At 39.8% G+C, this 21319-nt stretch overlaps 1 protein-coding gene across 1 annotated transcript in view; it reads right to left on the bottom strand.

The window, feature by feature from the left end:
- The window catches only part of cds1 (CDP-diacylglycerol synthase (phosphatidate cytidylyltransferase) 1), a 34381-nt gene that overhangs the window by 6130 nt on the left and 6932 nt on the right, over positions 1-21319 (bottom strand). Inside the window, exons 2-9 of the mRNA XM_080037950.1 lie at positions 16359-16516; positions 9971-10067; positions 9142-9239; positions 7266-7405; positions 4858-4916; positions 3323-3405; positions 2670-2757; positions 317-385 (exon numbers count right to left, since the gene is read on the bottom strand). Coding sequence (XP_079894076.1) covers positions 317-385; positions 2670-2757; positions 3323-3405; positions 4858-4916; positions 7266-7405; positions 9142-9239; positions 9971-10067; positions 16359-16516 — 792 coding nt within the window. The remainder of the gene's footprint in view (positions 1-316; positions 386-2669; positions 2758-3322; positions 3406-4857; positions 4917-7265; positions 7406-9141; positions 9240-9970; positions 10068-16358; positions 16517-21319) is intronic.

Here is a 21319-nt window from a genome sequence, read left to right as displayed (position 1 = left end):
GTCTCTCTCCACACTGTCAATAAAGCATTTAAAAAAATTATACAGCTCCGGAAAAAATTAAGAGACCACTCCAAATATTCAGTGTCTCTTGTTTTACTCTTTAGAGGCATATGTTTGAGTAGAATGAACATTTTGATTTTATAATATAAACTACTGACAACATTTCTACCAAATTAACAATAAAACAATTGTCATTTAGAGCTTTTTCAATAAGAAATGTAGTGATTAAGATTTAAGAAAAATCCAGACTGGTCTCTTAATTTTTTACAGGGCTGTTTATTAAAAAATAAAAAAAAATTTGATGAAATGTACTCACGATGAAGCCAAAGACCAAAGTGCCGAAGAAGCCTCCAATGAAGCCCTCCCAGGTCTTCTTAGGGGAGAGCTGTAGGGGGTAGAGGGGGGTGGAGACAAGAACACAGGGGCTGTTTTAACCGGGTGGAGACAAACACACAGGCTGTCTTTCACATGGACATTACATCAGCCTCGCCACAAACTACGTGTGTGTGTTTTTTTAAATAAAATTATTTTCTTCTTTTTCTCCTCGGCTGCCCTCAGCTCCGAGTTACTGAATAGATTCTGTGTGGATTAACTTTGGTATAATACACACACACACACACACACACACACACACACACACACACACACACACACACACACACACACACACACACACACACACACACACACACACACACACACACACACACACACACACACACACACACACACACACACACACACACACACACACACACTTACTTATCCTGTATTTAATCTGTCTGTGTCTTGAGTTCAATTTAGTTTATTAGTTTACTAGTTTACTCATCCGTGCATTTCTCGCCTAAACAAACCTGCATACACAAGCACAACATACTCAAAATTAGTATGAGTATGAACAAACCTGCATACACAAGCACAACATACTCAAAATTAGTATGAGTAGGACGTTAGGGCTTTTCGTACACAAAAGAAGGTAACACAAAACAAGTATACAGTACATGATAAAGGCCTTTTTTCTCTAACCCAAAAATCCCTTCACATTTCACGTTCACTCTGGTGTTCATACTAGAGTTTGGTTTAAATAAAATTCAACTTCCAAGAGACGGCAAGCAAAAAACATTTGATTTCTTCTCAGACTGACGTTTGACCCAGAAGTGTTGAATAGAGGCCTGAAGTTACACACCTGTGTCCCAACCTGGAGTTACTCATTAGCAGGTTAAGTCTGACAGAAACACTGACATTTGTGTATTCACACACACACACACACACACACACACACACACACACACACACACACACACACACACACACACACACACACACACACACACACACACACACACACACACACACACACACACACACACACACACACACACACACACACACACACACACGACTGTATAAAGGTGAATATATGGAGCTCAATCCATCCACCCATGTGTTGATTTTTCCGACACCAATTAGGCAAAACTGTCATGACGCATCCACCATCTCCTCCAGGGGGGGAAAGAATCCCGACAACTGTGTGAATTCTTATTTTTTTTTAGATATTTTTTATTTGACAGTTGGAGCGGTAGACATTGGAAATGGGGAGAGAGAGGTGGATGACATGCAGTGAAGGGCTGAGCCTTAATAGCGCTCTACCCACTACACCACTGTATACGGGCATGTTGCTAGCTAGTTCCCTTCTTTGTTTACATATCAGTTTACAGAGCCTAGGCTGTGGTATAACACTTCAGGATTTTTTCAGTGCACACACACACACACACACACACACGCAGCAAAAAAGAGATATTCAATTGGACAAAACATTTTTTTTTTTTTACAACAAGCGTTCTATAGAATAGCTGCTTGTTGTTATGACGATTGGGAATGTTTGGGTTCTAAATCAACTGGTGAATGCTGAGTCAGACACACACACCTGCAGCCTGGCTGATTCTGCACCAATGAACACTTTTCCTCTTTACTCATGAATTAGACCCTGAGATGCTTTAACTTCTGCTCCTGTGTGTGTGTGTGTGTGTGTGTGTGTGTGTGTGTGTGTGTGTGTGTGGAGTGAGTGTGTGTATGTGTGGAGTGTGTGTGTGTGTGTGTGTGCGTGCGTGCGTGCGTGTGTGTGTGTGTGTGTGTGTGTGTGTGTGTGTGTGTGTGTGTGTGTGTGTGTGTGTGTGTGTGTGTGTGTGTGTCTGGGAGCAATCGATAACTTTGCAGCAGAGGAGCACAGCCTCGAGCGTGACGGTGCTGCAGACTTCTAACTTTAAATAAAAGAGTAGATTTAAAAAGGTTAAAGACCTACTTTACCGGTGGGAATATGAAGGTGTATTGAACTCTGAGATCCTATGTAGTATAAATGTGCAAACATTTTAGAAAGCGGTTCATCCTAGCCTGAGAAAAGGCAGAAAGAGTGTTTTATGGTCTCACTGTCTAACCCTACATTTTCCCCATGTGCGACATCACACATGGTGAAATGCAGGGTTAGGATTAACAGGACAGCTGGGCCAAGGGAAGACTGAGGGAAGAAAAACTTCATTCATTATATTAATAGCGATTTTATAATGATAGAATGCCGGTTCCATATGGGTGAAGTGTTCCTTTAAAGCCGCTAAATGTAAAGTAAACCCCCCTAAAAAATGATAACAATATTAGACCAATGGTTGATGTACCTTGATGAGCGGAGTCCTCCCAAAGAAGAACCCAAACAGGTAAGCCATGATGTCGTTGCAGATCACAATACACACCGGGACAAGGAACCTGGAAAAAAATAATAATTTACAAAAATGTTTAGGATGGCAGGAGGGAACTTAGACAATAAACAAGGCAAAATCTGATCAATTCTGGCTTTGGTTGGAAATCTGTCTTGTCTACCATAGATTGAGAGCTAAAGATAAACTTGTGTGGTATTCTTACATGGGAATATGTTACAAAAAAGAAAATAATTGTTATATTTTAACTAAATCATTTTTCATGCAAATAAATGTACTTTCCGAAGAGTTAAAGGTAGAGTCAGCTTGTTGTCCCACATCCCCTACCTGTCCACACTGTGTGTGTGTGCGCCGAAAATAATCCAGGGATAATATACAGCCTAGACTCTGTAAACCCGTTTACAGTTTACAGAGTCTGAGCTGTGCAATACATATAGATACATAAACATACATTCAGCATGGACAGGATACGTATCATGAGGACATAGATTTTCTAATCAACAGTTGCCTCATGTCTCTTATCAAAACTGACTGTGTGTCTGTCTGTCTGTCTGTCTGTCTGTCTGTCTGTCTGTCTGTCTGTCTGTCTGTCTGTCTGTCTGTGTCCTGCTTACCAGATCATTCCTTCAAACAGGTTCTGAATGACAAGGTGGGACTGAGTTACCACAATCAACAGGGTCACATGGGTCCACGCAAACTGGAAATGGTAAAAACACACAAACACACACAGCGTCACTGTACTGGAATGAAACCACGCCTTTCAGGAATATTTTGAATGGTACAAAACGTAAAACACACACACACACACACACACACACACAAAGAGATGATACAGTATGTCACACATATAGAGAAGAAAGGGATGTATGATAGCAGTGACAGGCAGCAGTTGGAAAAGCTTAGTGAAAATTGGACATACGTAATGGAAAAATACTTTTGTGACGATGCATGCAGCAAAATGATTTAAAATAACTTAACATTAACAGAACATTAACAAAGCAGCATTAATAAAACCAAATAAGACTTTTCAAGCTGATAAAGTGTTGTGTTTTCCATGATTTATAATAAACTAGTTAAAGTGACTACAAGAGACTTTCAGTTTGTGTTGATTCTAGCGCCATCTTTGTACAATAGTGGTAGTGTTTTTACAACCCCAACGCCTGCTGTCCTGAAGATCTTTGCTCTTTTCCAGTCTGCCTGATGTTTATCGATTTGTTCTCAGGAAATCGGACCCGAGCAAAAGGCATTGATAAAAACTATCTAAAAATAGAATTATTTTAGCTGACGGTCTCGTTTTCAGTTACAAGTCATTTACGATCATCAGAGGAAAACTGAGACTGTTTTATGAACAGATCCTTGTGGCTACTTTGAATAGGTGACAAGGAAATAGTATTCCTTTTTGGCTACACATATATAAAAAAAAATGTCTGCATGCATGACATATTAAAGCACTTAAATTGCACAAAGAAAATGTATCTACCGTAGTTAATCCATGCTAAATACTATTACAAAAAATATATAATAAATATAAAGTTAGTTGAGACCTATACAATGTGGTGCATAAAGGTTTGCACAGACGCAAGAAAAAGCAAGACAGAAATGTCTGACGTGAAGTAAAACTGAAGCCATTGCAAAAGCATTTATCCAGGATCATACTTGTATAGTAATGTGTGGAAAGCTCATTTGTGAGTAACACACTATAACAAAATAAGTCCAGCATTTAACAGAGAGAACAGTGAGACAAATGTGTAACATCCATAACTTCTTGTACAATGGTAACACACACACACACACAGAGCGCAATGAACTCTATCAGACAGACATAATGTAGAAAGGAAAGTGTGCAGCGGTGGAAAGGAGGGATGGATAGAAAAGTTAGTGATGAAATAGAGGAGAAGAGAGCGGGAGGGAGAGAGAGAGATATATAGAGAGAGTAGAGGAAAGGAGAGGAGAGGCGCACAGAGAGAGAGAGAGAGAGAGACAGAGGAGAGGAGAGGAGAGGAGAGGAGAGGAGAGGAGAGGAGAGGAGAGGAGAGGAGAGGAGAGGAGAGGAGAGGAGAGGAGAGGAGAGGAGCGAGAGAGAGAGAGAGAGCGAGAGAGAGAGAGAGAGAGAGAGAGAGAGAGAGAGAGTTATTCGGCTGATACACACCATATAAAACTGCAGGCGGTAATGTTTCTTCACTAAACTCAGCACAAACATGCAGAAACCTGTGAAAGAGCAGACAACATGCGGTCAGTTATTATTCTTACTCAAAGTTGAAAAAATATAATGTAGATAAAAATTTAAAACACATTAGGTGTTGGGCGGTAATACAATATCCAGAGTAATTCAAAAAATTGCACTGGATTCCTTTGATTACGTTCATGAAGAAATTAGCACTTTTGTAATAAATGCCTTGATAGTGTCTTATCTATCTTATCTTATCTGTCTGTGTGTGTCCAGCAGTAAGTACAATGTAAATGTTTGAAGATGCTATAAATTGTGGTGACAGGAGTCCTGTAATTTGTCAAAAAATAATACAAATTTGAACTTTAAAAAGGGATAGAAAATTGTATACCGCCCAACCCTGCATACATCACACACAACAAAAGATTGACTGTATACTGTAGTGTGTGTAAGTGTGTGTGTGTGTGTGTGTGTGTGTGTGTGTGTGTGTGTGTGTGTGTGTGTGTGTGTGTGTGTGTGTGTTTTCTGTAGATGGAGGGCTGTGTAGCATAACTGTGACTAAACAATAGTTTTCTTCCACGTAAAACATCTAGGGGCTTTTTATCCCTAACACTTTAAATCAGAGAATAACAAACTGAAATGTCAAAAGCTTATCAAACAATTGAATTAAAAAAAAATGTATTCCCCTGTGTCAGTTTGGTGTCTACATAAACATGCCCTGCGTTCCAATCCCCATACTTCCCTACTATTTAGTATGCCAGAAAAAGATTTAGGATGTCCCAATACATGCACGTCAATTGTAGTATGCCGAAAATATATAAATGCCCCACTAACTCCAAAATAGCATTTTGGAGTATTCGTCTTTATTCTTGACAATTCTCGACATAATGAAAAAAATACTTCCTTATCAGATTTTTTTTTCTCTCCCGTGGCTCTAAAACTCTTCTGTACTTTAGTATGTAGTGTAGTAAAAAGAAAGAGTATGTGATTTGGAACGCAGGGATGGTTAGATACTGTGTGTTTCAAAATGTCATCAGAATTTTTTAAACTGCAGCTGAGGCCCGGCCTGGGTCGACTGAAAGACAACCAAGTCAGCAACAACTCATGAAGGAGAAATGTGAGTGTGTGTGTGTGTGTGTGTGTGTGTGTGTGTGTGTGTGTGTGTGTGTGTGTGCGTGTGTGTGTGTGTGTGTGTATGTCTATGTGTGTGTGTGTATGTCTGTGTGTGTGTGAGTGTGTGTTCACCCCCGCTAAACACTGAGATCAGAGCACAGAGCCTCTATTCATTTCATACGCCCCCAAGGGAAACTTATTGTCAGAAAAGCAGATAATAACATTTTGAAATGCTGCTAATGTGAACCAGACACCAGTGTATTTCAAATGGAAACAGAAATATGATATCTACACAGATTTTAGCAACACATCGTTTCAAATTCTCAACAAATGTAAAGTTTGTATTCAACACTGCATTCTATATATTAGACTTTAAAGGTGGAGTCAGTGATACTGGAGAATACTTGTTGTCAAAATCACTTTTTTGTCAATATAATTGAATACCCTACCTCTAATTACCATGTGTGCGCTGGACAAAATACATCCATTGTGAATACACAGCCTAGGCAATATAAATGAGCATGTTGCTAGCTGGGATGCGCCACTTTTACCCTGTGTTTACATACCAGTTTACAGAGCCTAGGCTGTGTATTAACACTGGATCGGAGCTTGCTAGTTAACCATCACTTCTATACACAATAACAGGTATGTTAATCATTAAAAGGAATATCTCATTAGAGGCCAGAGCTCATTGTTTGTGCTCTTTTATGGTGCAGTTCACCAGAGCAATAAACGATTTAAAATAACAGTGAATGGGGCAATCCACAAAGACACATAGTAGATCATGTCATTATACATCAGTTTGTAAACCTAGGAATTTACATTGTAATTGTAAATGAGGAATTTGTTTTTTTTTACTATTTTTGCTGCGATTTTCTCCCCAGTAAATGTAATGTGAAACTAGAAGCTGCCGCACGCACGCACGCACGCACGCACACACACACACAGTCTGATAGTCTAATACACCTTTAGAAAAAAACGTGAGTGCAATCAGTGGGGGTCCAAAGATCGTGTTTGTGTATGAGTGTGAGTGTGAGATTGTGTGTGTTTATGTATGTGTGTGCGTGTATATGTGTCTGTGAGTGTGAGTGTGAGTAGGTGTGTGTAATGTGTATGTGTCTGTGTGTGTGTGTGTGTATGTGTCTGTGAGTGTGAGTAGGTGTATGTATGTGTGTGTAATGTGTATGTGTCTGTGTGTGTGAGTGTGAGTGTGTGTGTACTGTGTGTGTGTGTGTGTGTACTGTGTGAGTGTGTGTGTGTGTGTGTGTGTGACCTACCTGCCAGGTACAGAGCGAAGGAGATGAATCTGTGATAGCGAGAGAGGAACTGCAGAGGCTCCTCGCGCTGCACCAGAGCGCCAAAGTAATCCGCCACAGTTTCACCATAGAAGAAGTAATTCACACAAACCAGGAAGTACCTGAAATGGAAAGGATTTTTTTAAAATTATTATTTATTTATTTATTTTACATTTAATCTTTGTCCCTTTTTCCTTAGCATGTTATAGCAAGCAGCAATTTTCAGGCTTGCTTCTGCTGTGTATTATATATTGTATGCATATGCAAGAGTTTCTGTTTTGGTGCAGTTAAATCTGGATTGTGAGCTAATGTCTGAAAAAACAGAGTTAGCAGAGTTTCTTGCCGGCTGTACATTAACCAGGTGTGTGTGTGTGTGTGTGTGGATAGGGTTAGGTTAAGGGGCTAAGGAATGCATTATGTCAATGAGTGTCCACAGAAGTATACCCGTACAAACATGTGAGTGTGTGTGTGTGTGTGTGTGTGTGTGTGTGTGTGTGGCCTTGGTAAAAGCGGACTTCAATTAGCCTTCATTTGCTCTTCCAGCATGGCAGTGCTCTTTGCTCCTTGTGTGTGAGTGTGTGTGTGTGTGTGTGTGTGTGCGCGCGCCTGTGTGTGTGTCTGCGCGCCTGTGTGCCTGTTTGTGTGTGTGTGCCTGTGTGTGTGTCTGCGCGCTTTTGTGTGTGTGCGTGTCTGTGTCACTGCCTGTGTGCGTGTGTGTGCCTGTACGCCTGTGTGTTTATGTTTGTGTCTTTGCGCCTGTGTGTGTATGTGTGTGTGTGTGTGTGTGTGTGTGTGTGTGTGTGTGTGTGTGCATGGAGGTGTATGCAAAGGTGACCTATTCAGAGAAAGAACAGAATAACACTAGAACTGGTTGCTCGCTCGCTGTATCTTACTCATAGCCTCTATACCTGCAGATGAAACTAGCTCGAGTCAGCGTTTTCACTGGGAGAAAAGCAGAGTTTAATGGAGTGTGTCTGCCACGAGAAATGACAAAGTGTGGCCCTTTAAAAAGACATTCTCAGACACCATAATACATCTACAGTACATGTAATATAACCCTATAACCATTCAGGTGGCTAATGTAACCGGCATCTGTGGCCTAGATGAAAAAGTAGAACTGGGTATCATATACATGTGTTTGTTCCGGTTGCTGATATGGTACCCGAGTTTTTGTAAGTAAGTAATATCTTGTTTTGAAAAATTTAAATAGGATTTTCAACACAATTCATTTGTCTTGGGTTAGAATGAAAAGAAGCTTATCGGCTTAAATGTCAAATGATGTCTCAACAAAAGCAGTTGTCTAGGAAAAAGTTTAAAGAAAATAGTGTAAAACTGTCAATACTGTGACTTTGATTTGAGGGATCTGGTCAAGAATCATATCCTTGTCCGTTAAAACGTAACAATAATTTATTTCAAAGTTAAAATTGACCTGAAAAATCCTGATTCATCTCGGTATTTTAAAGAGTAAACTATTCCACCCTCCAAAATATCTATTGGACTCCTTCCTAAGAAAAACATTAGCTAGAAAGAAACACTTCTGGGGCGAGACATTAGCGCACAAGTACCATTAACATTCAGTAGTATATATCTTTAAGTGGTCTATAATTCCCTGATCATAATGCATTATATATACTACAGATCACCTACTGTTTGCTGTGAAATCCATTCTCCTTAGAAACACACTTGTTAAGCAAAATCAAGTGCAAGTTAAAGTCAGCATTGAGTAGTATATATCTTTAAGTGGTAACATTCAGAATCAGTTGTACTGTTCTTTAATGGGTGAAAAATTCAGTGTTCATGAATGCATCATATCCTACAGATCATTTACTGTTTGCTGTATATAATCCATTCCCCTTACCAGCTTAGCGTCCTGAACCAGGGCAGTTCATAGGAGCGGTAAACTCTGTAGCCGATGTCGATGATTTCTTGGAAACATTTGATTTGGATCGACATGACCTAAAATCACATGATGGGAAGAGAACGTATGGAAATATTACAATACAATCTCTGATGGCAAGTCTAAGTACTTAAATTGGCTACGAGGAACTTTCAGTTTGTGTTAATTCTGGCGTCCCCTTTGGACAAAAGCGGTAGTGTTTTTACAACGCCAGCTGTTGTTCCTGGGTGAGCGTATACCATGGGGCGTATACCCATGACAAAGGCATTAAGAAAAACTTGATAACAATAGCATTCTTTGCACTGATGGTCGCGTTTGCTGTTACATGTAATTTATGATCATCAGAGGAAACATGAGACTGTTTCAGAAATATTTAAAAGTTCCTCGTAGCACCTTTCAATTGGCGAACTCATAAAATGTCTTACAGATAATGCATGTAATTACCAAGAACAAGTAACAGTAAGATAGATGCAAAGATGACTCATTTAAAGGTGGGGTAAGGGATTCTGTTGAATGTTTGTTGACAAATCACTTTATGTCAAAATGTGTTAACATACCAGTTTACAGAGCCTAGGCTGTTTGTTTCAGTGCACACACAACGTACAGACAGGTAGCAACAAGTGTCAACAAACATTATCCAGGTCGCGTACCGCACCTTTAAATAGCTAAAACATCACTGATTGTCACTTACCACTAAATACAAATAATGCATGTAATTATAAATAACTAACAGTAAGATATATGCTTAAGATGACTTATTTAAATAGCTAAAACATCACTGATCACTTACCACTACTATAAGAGCGATGGGACCGAAAGAGATGACGAAGCAGAAGCTTGAGATCATGCACACAGACAGGACTCCTCGTATCCAGTAGTTCTTCCATCTGTGGAGAATCAGAAAAACTTTGGATTAATACAAAAAAAATACATTCAACATTTCATTGATTAAAAAGGTGAAGAAAAACGAATTAAGTTATAGATCTAAGTGAGCCGGGTAATTTGTTCATGTCACATGGGGCTTTAAATTTGATGGAAAGTCGACTAATTTCCTTGGAGATTTGAACAGAGAAAAAAGCTATTGGACTACGTTGAAATCTCAAAAGGTAAAAAAAATAAAAAGTGCCAAAAATTGCTCCCCATATTGGGCTACATAGACTACATAATATTTGTGTAATCAAGATACATAATTAAAGTCCTAATACTGTGAGAGTTATATTTACATATGCTTTGAGCTACAGTAGCATTTTGTGATTACAGTGATTGTGGAGCTTGTTGTCAAAATCACTTGTTTCAGTGCACAAACAGTACAGTCAGGTAGCAGATCATGAGGGGATATTCACAGAATTTTTTTAAGTGATTTTGACAACAATATTTCTGGCTGTGAAACATGAATGGCATGAAATTCGACATTATAGCCATGATTAGCTGTGCCTTTGATTGTACAGGGCGGACAAACGTGCTTTTCATATCAGCTGACTATCTACTGTATAGTGTTAGAGTATAGGGGGCCTTAAGGCAGTGTTTTAGGGCATACAATAATTCTGAATGGATGGCTGTCATGAAAGAGGCCAATATATGGTCATAGTAGATACTGGTTTTATAACTGTTTAAGTCACATACAGTGTATTTGTCTGTGCTGGAGATGATATCAGGGAATACATTTTGTGGGGTGATGGCATAAAGCTAGTCGTGTTAACTGGGGGTCAGAAAAGGGCCTGCATTTATTTTAAATTGTGGTTCAACCTAGACTGAGAAAAGGCAGAAATAGTGTTTTATGGTTTCACTGTCTAACCCTACATTTTACTAATGTGACATCACACATGGGAAAATGTAGGGTTAGGATTAACAGGACAGCTGGGCCAAGGGAAGACTGAGGAAAGACTGAGGGAAGAAAAACCTCGCCCATTATATTATAATAGCGATTTTATAACGATAGAACGCCGGTTCCGTATGGGTGAAATATTCCTTTAAAACAACAAGTCATGACCAAGACCGAAATGTAACAAGAAGACCAAGAAAAGCCCAACCCTGCATTCTAAATAATCGCATAATCTTTCTGTTTACTAAACTACATACTGCATCTGTCCATGAAAAAAGTACATAGTTTGTATGCATACAATAGGGACATATTATCTATACTTATATAGTGTGTCATAACATTGCACTTTGAACCCTGCTGCTTATATATCGGTTGCATCACACACACTAGTTGTTATCTCTTAGCAGGTAAGTCAATGTGATCTAACTTCCACTGCAGACTTAAGATTGTGGGTCAGACTCAGAACAGCATGCTAACATAACATAAAGCATGCTGGTTTTATGCACCTTTCAAAATACAACCAGATGTAGTAGGAGTAGGACATCCCGGTATTTTACTGTTTAGCTTACTCTGTTTGACATCATGTATTGGGACATCCTTAATATTTATAGACACACTTAGGATAACATGTGGAAATCGTAGGCACTCCTCAAATTGATCCACATTACCATAAAACCACCCACAATAAACACATTAAGATTACTTTATTCACCACTTTTATTGCCCTGTGCTGTAATAATGTGTTTATGTATTAACAGATATCCCTGCAGTTGTGGTCTTGAAAAAAAAGACCAAGACAAGAGCAGGTAAGAAAAATATGTTTTAATAACTTAAAAAAAAGTGATCTCCATGATGAAAACGGGCCAATATAAAGAAATACGTATGTGTGTGTGTGTGTGTGTGTGTGTGTGTGTGTGTGCGTCATCTGTCCTTTAAGTTTCTCTCCGACCATTCATCTGATCTACTTCACACTTGGTGTGTGTGTTGCCGAGCATCCAAGGGAGTGCCGTGACAAGTGTGAAGTTCTCTTGGATCAGTGGCTGGTTCTATAGAAGGTCAAGGTGGCCACGACTACCGTAACTGTGCTAATAGACACGCATACAAATAAAAAACGTTTTTAAGCTATTATTTGTTTCATTTCTTTTTATCCAATACTCCGAATGGGTTATTATATTATAGCTCAATACACATAGTTAATATACAGAATATAATAAAGACTATTTCAAAGTATATTCAAATCAAACAGAGTCTTGAAGTTGTGCATAATAAATAAAAACTTACAGGCACAACATCTCACTGAGAAAAACATAACAAAATAAAGAGTTCTAAGCGATGTCAAACTCATCCCAATGTGCACGGCACACTAGTGGCTAAAAATGTATGGAATGAGGCCCTGCCAGTGTTTTCCCCACACGTCAGGCAGTGCCGCGTGTTGCTGTGTGTGTGTGTGTGTGTGTGTGTGTGTGTGTGTGTGTGTGTGTGTGTGTGTGTGTGTGTGTGTGTGTGTGTGTGTGTGTGTGTTGCTGTGTGTGTGTGTGTGTGTGTGTGTATGTGTGTGTTGCTGTGTGTGTGTGTCTGCCTGCTGCCCAGGAGCAAAGACAAAAGAGAGGAAACGGCTCCCAGCCTCTCAGCAGCCAATCAGAACACAGAACCGCTGACTGTTCTATGAATGGAGGACAAACAGCTGCATCATGAAAAATACTGCTGCTGCTTCAACTGACTGTCTCACACCATCTGTCTGTCTGTCTGTGTGTGTCTCTCTGTCTGTATGTCTCCCTCTCTCTTTCTCCCCCTCTTTGTCTGTCTGTCTGTCTGTCTGTCTGTCTCCCTCTCTCTGTCTCTATCTCTCTCTTTTTCTCTATTCTGATTAAAAGGTAGAGTCGTGTATTCTGCAGAATGCTTGTTGTCAAAATCTGTAAATTAGTATGTAAACAAAGGGTGTGTAAACCCAGGGGGTCACCATAGCTGGCAACATGCCCATTTACAGAGCCTAGACTGTGTGTTAACAGGTACAAACTCAGAACAACAACAATCACGTAAGTAGCCTACATTAGCTTCAAATAAGTCAAACTACAAAGTGAATCATGTTAGTGCAACATAATTATTATTTTATTATTTTTTTAATTTATTGTATAATCATAATCCTCTTTTACATCTGTTTGTTTCTCATAAGTATCTCACTGCCATTCCTTCCTAATGTATCTCCTTGCCTTGCCCCATTTCTCTCTCATCCCCTGTTCTTCTCTCTCTCTCTCTCTCCTTGTGCTTCTGTCTTGAGCCTGTAGGGATTAGTGCTTCCCCCTCCGCGTGAGCCTTTAAGCCCCGTGACCCGGCCACTGCTTATTGGTCACACCCTCAGCTTGTCATCTGTGTATTAAACAACACCTCTCGCTCGCTCAATGATGTTCAAGGTGGTGCTGACTTGAAATGGTGTTCTATGGTATTACGCTACCCATTCAGACGTGTGCCCCACACTCTTGAGGTCTGGTGTATTGCCAATACATGTATGTATGCAACCCTGATGTGTGTAGTCGTGAAGAGGCTTTTGTTAATGGTGATTAATAACTTAAAAAATATATTTCTTAAGCTTAAACTTTGTTTAGTTATTTTGTACAGGGATTATATTTGACAGGGGATTTGAAAGAGTTGTGTTTATTGGTAGGATAAAGCCCTTAAGACAAATCATTTTATCAAGGGGGGGGGTCCTTATAAATATACAGAAAATATATTCTATAAAACACAAAATACAATCGCAAAGCTCTCCCAAGCCTTTATTACTCAAAATCGAATTAGTAACCAGAGCTAGTCGTTTGAAGATAATTAAAGACTTAAAGATTTTCTGAAGAAAAAATAATTAAGTTATAGATCTGAGCGAGCCGGGTAAGTTGTCCCTTGTCACATGGGGCTTTAAATTTGAAATAAAGTCGCTTAATTTCCTTGGAGATTTTGGGAACAGAGACAAAAGGCTAGTGGACTACAGCTCCAGAAAAAAAAATAAAAGACCAGTCTGGATTTTTTCTTCAATCTTCATCTCTACATAACCTATTGAAAATTGCTCTTAATGACTAAATGTATTGGAATTTGGTAGAAATGTTGTCAGTAGTGTGTAGAATAAAACCAAAATGTTCATTCTACTCAAACATGTGCCTATAAATAGTAAAACGAGAGACACTGAACATTTGGACTGGTCTCTTATTTTTTCCAGTATATTGAAATATAATACAACTGAAATATTGAAGGTAATAACTTATTTTTATTCTTTAGAGGTGCCAAAACATTTTTAGTCAAGAAACATAAAAAGTCATACTGTGAGAGTGTGAGTTATATTTACACAACTGGCAATGAAAGCTAGCACTGTTAGATGGAATAGAACACATCGACAGACTCTGCTATTGATTTGAGCTACAGTAGCACGTTTTCTGACGAAGCAGCAAAACTGGACATAACACCGGCTCGGATTGCAAAGTGTGACAGTACTGCACTGCACACACTGGCAGAATTGTTTTTTTTTAATGACTGTTTGTGTCAAGTTTCAATACATTTTCTAGCACTTACTTTGCACTGTGTTTTCTTAAAGTTTACGGCAACAGACTTCCCCGGCTTACAAGTAACACTGCAGAGGATTTTTCTCCAAAATCATTATTATTAAATTATGAAGAAGATGGTAAGGATAAAATATATAATATGTCCTCCATTATCCCAGAATATGTGTGTGCAGTGCACAATACAATCAAGCCTGGGAAATGCTATATGTATTAACAGACATAACCAGAACAGCCTGAAAGCATAAAACTGACAACATTTTTCCTTTTTTTAACCTTTATTTATACAGGTAAATCCCATTGAGACCGGAGACTCTTTTTCAAGGGAGACCTGTTCCCATTTACACGTTACCTTTCACACACACATTCATACACCGATAGCAGGGTGACTATCGACATTCACACGAGGCAAGGTGGGTGAAGTGTCTTGCCCAAGGACACAACAAGCATGACACAAGTGGCAGGGCGGGGATTGAACCGCCAACCCTTTGATCATTGGCCGACTCGCTCTACCACCTGAGCCACAGTCGCCCCCTTTTTGCATGTTGCTTCATATAACAGACACATCCAATCAGTACAGTAAATGCTTTTGAATGCCAGTCATTTAATAAAAACCAGACTGTTGACCACATTATGTGTCACAACAGGCTGTCAGCGCTACACACCCTCATCCAGAACTTGACATACAGGTGCAAAGGGGAACCATTGATACACAGTATAAGCTGTTCAGCGACTTATTGTAGGTGTGTCAACTGATAGACACAAGATTTGTTTTCCCCACTCAAATGACAGACAGACAGACAGACAGACAGACAGACAGACAGACAGACAGACAGACAGACAGACAGACAGACAGACAGACAGACAGACAGACAGACAGACAGACAGACACTTAATTGAAATGTAGCGTGTCAACTGATAGAGACAAGATTTGGTTTTCCACCATTCAAATGCCACTAACTGGTTTATCTTCAACTCTTCTAACCATTCTAACCACAACACCCCTTTAGCATCATGACACTGTTACAGAATAAACAGTAAGTCAGTGTTTTAAATGCCAGAGGAATTTAACTTGCTATTTGTACACAGAAGGCAAGGCAAGGCAAGTTTATTTATATAGCACAATTCAGACACAAGGCCATTCAAAGTGCTTTACAGGGGCAAGATTAAAAAAAATTAAAATACATAATACACATTAGAAAAGCGAATGAATAGAAATAAAAACACAGAAGCCACTATCTCGGTATAGCAGCACATTTTACTAGCAACTGCATCATTCTCATTCTCCTCTGCATTAAGTACAGCGTGTTCTAAAACTTCTGTGCGTGTCCCCATCTATTTCTGGTCCAATTAACCTACATGCATCAGGGAAAGATGATCCATCACTCAGCCAGGGTCATTCCATGATAGACGGAGGAGGGAAAAAACTGCTTGTTATAGCAATATTAAGGCCAGACTCCAGGGTACTTTGGTTCAATGTAGCCAAAATCAGTGAGTGAGAGTGTGTGTGTGTGAGTGTATGTGTGTGTGTGTGTGTGTGTGTGTGTGTGTGTGTGTGTGTGTATGTGTGTGCGTGTGTGTCTGTGTAAGTGTCTGAGTGAGTGAGTGAGTGAGTGAGTGAGTGAGTGAGTGAGAGAGAGAGAGTGTCTGAGTGTCTGTGTAAGTGTCTGAGTGAGTGAGTGAGTGAGTGTGAGTGAGTGAGTCTGAGTGAGTGTGTTAATGTATGTGTGTGTGTCTGTCAGTGTTTGTGTGCTTGTGTGCATGAGTTAGCTGTGTGTGTGTGTGTGTGTGTGTGTATGTGTGTGTGTGTGTACCGTGGCGGCAGGCCCTCCAGGGCTTTGTTGAGACATTGTGGAGTGTTGTCAGTGTCGGCTGTGGACGGAGGAACATCTGGAGTGTCTGCTTTAGAGTCGCCGTCACACTCTCCGTCTGCGTCGCCTTGGAGACCCAGTCTGTCATCACCATCGGTCTCCTGTCACACACACACACACACACACACACACACACACACACACACACACACACACACACACACACACACACACACACACACACACACACACACACACACACACACACACACACACACACACACACACACACACACACACACACACACACACACACACACACACACACTTAATTGAATTCAATGGGACTTTATTGGCATGGAAACACAGAAGTCAACATTTCCAAAAGCTATTGAGAATTATGAAACATCTTTTTTATTCCAATAAAAAAAATACAGAAATGGGATAATTAATTATTTGCTAATATTTGTACGAATGCTCACTATAAACGTAACGAACATAGATTTTTTTTGGGGGGATGGGGGTTGTATTTGTGTGTGTGTGTGTGTGTTTGCGATAAAATCTAATTAAACAGAATTAAACCAATAGTGAGAAATGATAGTGGGCTTGACGAACAATTATATCAATAGAAACAAACAGGCAGACAGCAGATTAAATGTTCATCAAATCAAAATGTAAATGTAAGTGCTTCCAAGATGCAAACGACAGGTAAATGGTGAGGTAGTCAAATGAGCGCTCAGTCTAAACAGTGGGCAGATAGACAGACAGGCAGACAGACAGACAGACAGACAGACAGACAGACAGACAGACAGACAGACAGACAGACAGACAGACAGACAGACAGACAGACAGACAGACAGACAGACAGACAGACAGACAGACAGACAGACAGAGGATTCAGGCCAGCGTTTAGTCTCACCTAGGAGGGGAGGAGACTACACAAGTGCTGTGCTGGCTGGAAGTCAAGTAGGTCGGCCAGCGAGTGTTACAGTGTGTGTGTGTGTGTGTGTATGTGTGCTTTGCTTTATTAACCACATACTATCTGATAGATTCTAGACAGTGTAAGTGGGTGTGACGGGGCAGGTTCCAATTCATTCTCAAACTTTTAAAAATGAATGAACATACAGACATTTAGTGACTGTGTGTGTATTGTTGGGTGTGTCTCGCATATCTGGCCTCTGCACTTTGCACAGTTTAGATCTAACTCTTGAAGTGCTGCAACTACTACTTGCATTGCTTCTTAAGAACTTTCTTTACAAGCTATTGTGTTGATAGACAGACAGACAGACAGACAGACAGACAGACAGACAGACAGACAGACAGACAGACAGACAGACAGACAGACAGACAGACAGACAGACAGACAGACAGACAGACAGACAGACAGACAGACAGACAGACAGACAGACAGATAGACAGATAGACAGATAGACAGATAGACAGATAGACAGATAGACAGATGGATAGATGGATAGATGGATAGATGGATATATTTCAACACAACCAAAATCCTCAAGATGCCCATATATAAAAAGAAAAAAGGTCAGATTCTTAATTTAATCAAGACGGATTAAGTGTCTGAGAGTGTCTGAGCTGAAAGTCTACACCTGGTGTCAGCAGGTTAACTGTCCGCTGCCCTCGCTGGCTGAATGCTTTATTAGTTAATCAATCTTTAATCTGGATTAAAACCCAGTCAACAACAGACACACAGACTTTACAGACGCATGCAGTACAAAGCCTCTATTCTCTGTTGACAACGGTTTGAATGGAACATAGAAAATGTGACAGAGAATAGTGTAATCAACAGTTTGAATGAATGACAACATGAAGTTTTCAATATCGAATCAGAGTTTATGATATGGGCGTGGTTCTGTATACAGTATGATGATTTTGTCAATATTGTTTTATTGTATTGATGCTAATAAAGCTTGTTGAATTGAATAGAATATCTTGATAACATTTAAATTAATGAATAGGTATAACAACAATAACTTTGATCATTTGCCACACACACACACACACACACACACACACACACACACACACACACACACACACACACACACACACACACACACACACACACACACACACACACACACACACACACACACACACACACACACACACACACACACACACACACACACACACACACACACACACACACACACACACACACACACACACACACACACACACACACACACACACACACACACACACACACACACTTTTATAAAAATAAGTCCTACATCAGCACCTTAAGTTTGGTGAAAAAGCTTGCCCAGTTTGGACGAAAGGAGAAAAAAAAACCCTGAGCAAGCATAATGTATTTTCAGATTTCGCCCCGTGTGTGGACATTGCACTGCCTCAGACAATTCATTAATAATTAAGTAAGGTGTCATGCTACAAGTTAAGCCTCACACTTCTTGGGTTAACACCAGTAGTAATGGTCGCTTGTGTAACAAAGCAGAAAATGGAGACCCTTCTTCTTCTATTTATTCTGCCCAAAAAAGGTTAGATTTTTAAAAAGCCAGTGGGATTTTTTCCTGAGAGCACGCAGTGATTGTGGGAGATTAAGTTTCCTTAATAGAGAGTGGCTGGACATTTTTCTTCCATTCATGGTGATTTTTACTAAAACGTGGCTAAATACAGTCAGTGGGGGCGCCAGGGTTAAATCACAAAGCTTTTCATTTAGGAAATAAGGGTCTGTGATCCTTGTCAAATGCTGGTAATTAATGCCAAGGTTGGGAGGGTGTGTGTGTGTGTGTGTGTGTGTGTGTGTGTGTGTGTGTGTGTGTGTGCGTGCGTGTGTGAGAGAGAGAGAGAGAGACTGTGTGTGTGCTTGTGAGAGAGACAGAGACTGTGTGTGTGTGTGTGTGAGAGAGACAGTGTGTGTGTGTGTGTGTGTGTGCGCGTGTGCGTGCGTGTGTGTGTGTGTGTGTGTGTGTGAGAGAGAGACTGTGTGTGTGTGCTTGTGAGAGAGACAGAGACTGTGTGTGAGAGAGACAGTGTGTGTGTGTGTGTGTGTGTGTGTGTGTGTGCGTGCGTGTGTGTGTGGAGGAGGGTCACTTGACTTGATGTAGGGCGTTCAGGACAGAGGACTAGAAGGTGTAATTGAAGATTTCTACTCAGGATTTAATGAGGAAATGTAGAAGCTACAGACAGACAGTGGGACTTACTGTACATAACGTGACTACATGAGGGGAGAAATAACAATGAAAAAATGCCTCTGAATTACAAATAGCATTTGACCATCCAAATTTACAATCGGAAAAACAAGTAAACAAGGCAGCTCATGTGTGCTGATAAAAAATAAAAATAAATAAAAAACTACAATTGGTGACGTGTTCGTGTAAAAAGGTCTTCTCATATGAATGAGTGTATTTTCTTTATTTTGTTTTACATTATTTTTAAATGGAATAGCTTTGGATTTTGGGTTGTTCTACAAAAGCAGCAATTTAAATATTTCACCATGAGCTCTTGAAACATTTTGACCAAGATTTTCCAATATTTTCTTGACTGTGGACAATGCAAAAAAATCCAAAATCCAAATAAAATAAAAAATAATTAGAAATGTAAGCAGCAGCAGCATATAAGTCACCAGAATTATCCTGCCAGCTACCAGGTTATACTGCAGTACAGGTTGCAGGGGTGATTTATATTTAATCACAAAGGTTTATACAGGGGTCAGCAGTGCTTCTACCAACTCTACACACACACCAACACACACCCACACACACTACTTTAAGTGCAGCCGAAAAACACCCAAAAAAGCCCAGCCACTGTCTAGCTGTTATCACCTAAAAGCAGAAGTCACTCTCACTTCTCTACCTCGTCTTTAACACTCTGGCAAAGTGACTGGTTGGTTGCCAATGGGATTTTCTCACTCTGGCGGCTGGCCCTGCGTTCCAATCTCCATACTTCCCTACTATTTAGTATGCCAGAAAAAAGATTTAGGATGTCCCAATACATACATGTCAATTGCAGTATGCCAGAAACACCTAGACGCCCCACTAACTCCGATAGCATTTTGGAGTATTCGTCTTTAATCTTGACATTTCTCAACATAATTAAAAAAAATCTTCCTTATCGGATTTTTTTCTCTCTCCTTTTCTGTACTTTAGTATGTAGTGTAGGGCTGCAACTAACGATTATTTTGATAATCGATTAATCTGTCGATTATTTTCTCGATTAATCGATTATTAATCGATTAGTGTTTTGGTCTGTAAAATGTCAGAAAATGGGGAAAAATGTTGATCAATTTTCCAAAGCCCATGTTGACGTCCTCAAATGTATTGTTATGTCCAAAACACACAGATATTTCAGTTTACTGTCATAATAGGATTAAAGAAACCAGAAAATATTCACATTTGAGAAGCTGAAATCAGAGAATTTGGAAATGTTTTATTAAAAAATTACTCTAAACGATTAATTGATTATCAAAATAGTTGCCGATTATTTTAATAATCGATTAATAATCGATTCGTCGATTAATCGTTGCAGCTCTAATGTAGTGTAGTAAAAGGAAAAAGTATGTGATTTGGAACGCAGGTTGGTTTTTCACTGATACAGTTGGTCCACAGTTGAGTAAATAAAACAACAGGCCACAGCTAAGTTTGGGCAGCAGCAGCACATTACCTCACACACACACACACACTGTCTGTCTCTCTCACACACACACACACACACACACACACACACACACACACACACACACACACACACACACACACACACACACACACACACACACACACACACGTTAAATGCAGAGTCACAGTTTAATGGTCTAATCTGGGGCGAATGATGAAGTCATGCTTGGTAAACTGTCAATTGCGGTTAATCTTTTGTTTATTTAGGAAAGTAGGCCTGCGCTAAAGCCTGTGTAAGTACTTCACTGTAAAACACCCAAAACAAGTATGCAAATGAATGGGCTAACACAAGTAGTAAGGCTCATG

Source organism: Ammodytes marinus (genome assembly GCF_949987685.1).
Source record: "Ammodytes marinus genome assembly, chromosome: 2".
Lineage (NCBI taxonomy): Eukaryota > Metazoa > Chordata > Actinopteri > Uranoscopiformes > Ammodytidae > Ammodytes > Ammodytes marinus.
Note: the sequence above shows the minus strand (reverse complement) of the source record. Positions and strands in the feature narration are given on the sequence as shown.